This window comes from Prosopis cineraria, unplaced genomic scaffold (assembly GCF_029017545.1).
Source record: "Prosopis cineraria cultivar Desert tree isolate PC_DT_omini unplaced genomic scaffold, ASM2901754v1 PC4, whole genome shotgun sequence".
In the NCBI taxonomy this organism is placed as follows: domain Eukaryota; kingdom Viridiplantae; phylum Streptophyta; class Magnoliopsida; order Fabales; family Fabaceae; genus Prosopis; species Prosopis cineraria.
In genome coordinates, this window is record NW_026555335.1 from 6,106,521 (window position 1) to 6,108,337 (window position 1,817).

Genomic DNA, 1,817 nt, shown 5'->3' on the forward strand with positions numbered 1-1,817 from the left:
ATCCCCGATCGACCTCATCCTTTTTTTTTCATTCTATATATCGATCCCTTTCTAAAATCCAATCGATTATGCATTGCTCGTCTCATCACCCCCTCTCTTTACGCCGCAAGGCAAACCGTTCACTTTCCACATTTCGTTTTCGCTTTCCATGTGTCGTTCACAAGAACCCTCCAAAGCAAATTAAGAAGCTAGTCACACTTTCAATGATAAAACTATTTATTTCATTGATTGAAATGAATCCATGGCTACAGAAAAATTACAATATTTCTCTAAACAACTATACAGCCTCGCTAGACAGCTGAACTAATTAACTTCTCAGCACAAATTGTTAATTCCAATTGATGATCAAGAAGAAAAAATGCACCTTCCCAGACATTCGCAGGGGTTGGTCCTCCAAAAATTGACCAGTCCTGGCTCCAGTTAATCCAGGGCTCTTGTGAATGTTCAGGAAATTATAAAAACAATCCGAAACTTTAATCGACTATCAGTATATTTGTACTCATTTACTGCTTAAAAATTCCACAGGAATGAGTCGTCAATTATCAGTCCGTCCATGTTTTCTTCTTCGTAATCCACAGTTGGCATTTCTGGTACGTAGAACTCGCTGGTTAAGTCATCAAACCCCGCGAATATCCCGTATTCATTTGCATAATTACCCGATCCGATTGTCTTGAACAGATCCGGGACCGATTCGTTTTGTGTCATTTCACAGTCCGTTTGCACCGTCACCTCAGAAAGCGAGGGTGACGAGGATTCCACGGGCAACATAGTCGCTTCCGAAAGCGAATGAGACGGAGACTCCTCTGGCAATTCACGGGTCAGGGGATTATTGGAATGACCCGTCATAAGCTCCGAATTGGCAAAACGGGCCGCGGCGGCTTGAATCTGGGCGGGGGACATGGACCTGCCGCCTGCGATGTCCGGCAGGTTATCAGGGAAATTAAAGTTACCAGAGCGACCGCGTAAGCAAAACATGGCGGCGTCGAAAGCACGCGCCGCCTTCTCAGCGGAGTCGTAAGATCCCAACCAGATCCTCTCCCTGCTGTTAGGTAGTCTAATTTCGGAGACATACTTGCCCCACTTCCTCTTTCGAACCCCTCTGAACTTAGAATCGCTTTGTTCAGAGGGCTTGTCGGCGACCTGCTTCACCATTTTTCCGGTACCAACGAAGCAAAATAGTAAGTGTGTATTTGTCCTTTTTAAAAGGTTTGAATTGGTTAGAATGGAGAACTTGTTTTCGAGCCGAGGTTTGTTTGTCGTGGATACTGGATGAGATTGAGAGCGTTTTTTTGGTGCAGACTCACAGTTTGCGGCTGCTTATTTATGTGTGTGCGATTCGGAATGAGCGCGTCTGTGCGCAAGCGAGTGAAAGGGTTTGACTACCTGTGACCGGTCACGGAGGCGCGTTGAAGGTACAAGTACAGGTGGCGGGTGATGATAGCAGTGATGTGTAGGAACGCGTATAAGGTGACAATGTTGGACCACGTTTGCCTTTTAATCCACGTGTGCTTACTCATTCACTTAGCTTATTAAATTACTTTAAGCATTATTCCCACCGTTAAAAAAAAATAAAATTTTTTTAATATTTTAAAATATAATTATTTTATTTTTTAAAAGTATTCATAATAAATAAATTATTTTATATTTATTTTAAAATAAAATACTATATTAAATAAAGGTAAGTATAAAAAATAGTATTAATTTAAATATAAGTAATTACTTTATTGAGGGATAAAATTTAGTTAAAAATAATTTATATTTTTTAATAAAGAGAGTATTTATATTATGTAACTGGCATCATTAGTGAAATAAAATTA

General features: G+C 40.2%; 1 protein-coding gene across 1 annotated transcript; it reads right to left on the reverse strand.

Moving 5' to 3' along the window:
- Positions 1–204: 204 nt before the first annotated feature.
- Positions 205–1,279, reverse strand: LOC129309907 (ethylene-responsive transcription factor ERF017). Its single transcript, XM_054951664.1, has one exon. It carries the CDS (start codon positions 1,150–1,152, stop codon positions 511–513), a length of 642 nt encoding a protein of 213 aa, XP_054807639.1. The 5' UTR covers positions 1,153–1,279; the 3' UTR covers positions 205–510.
- Positions 1,280–1,817: the final 538 nt, after the last annotated feature.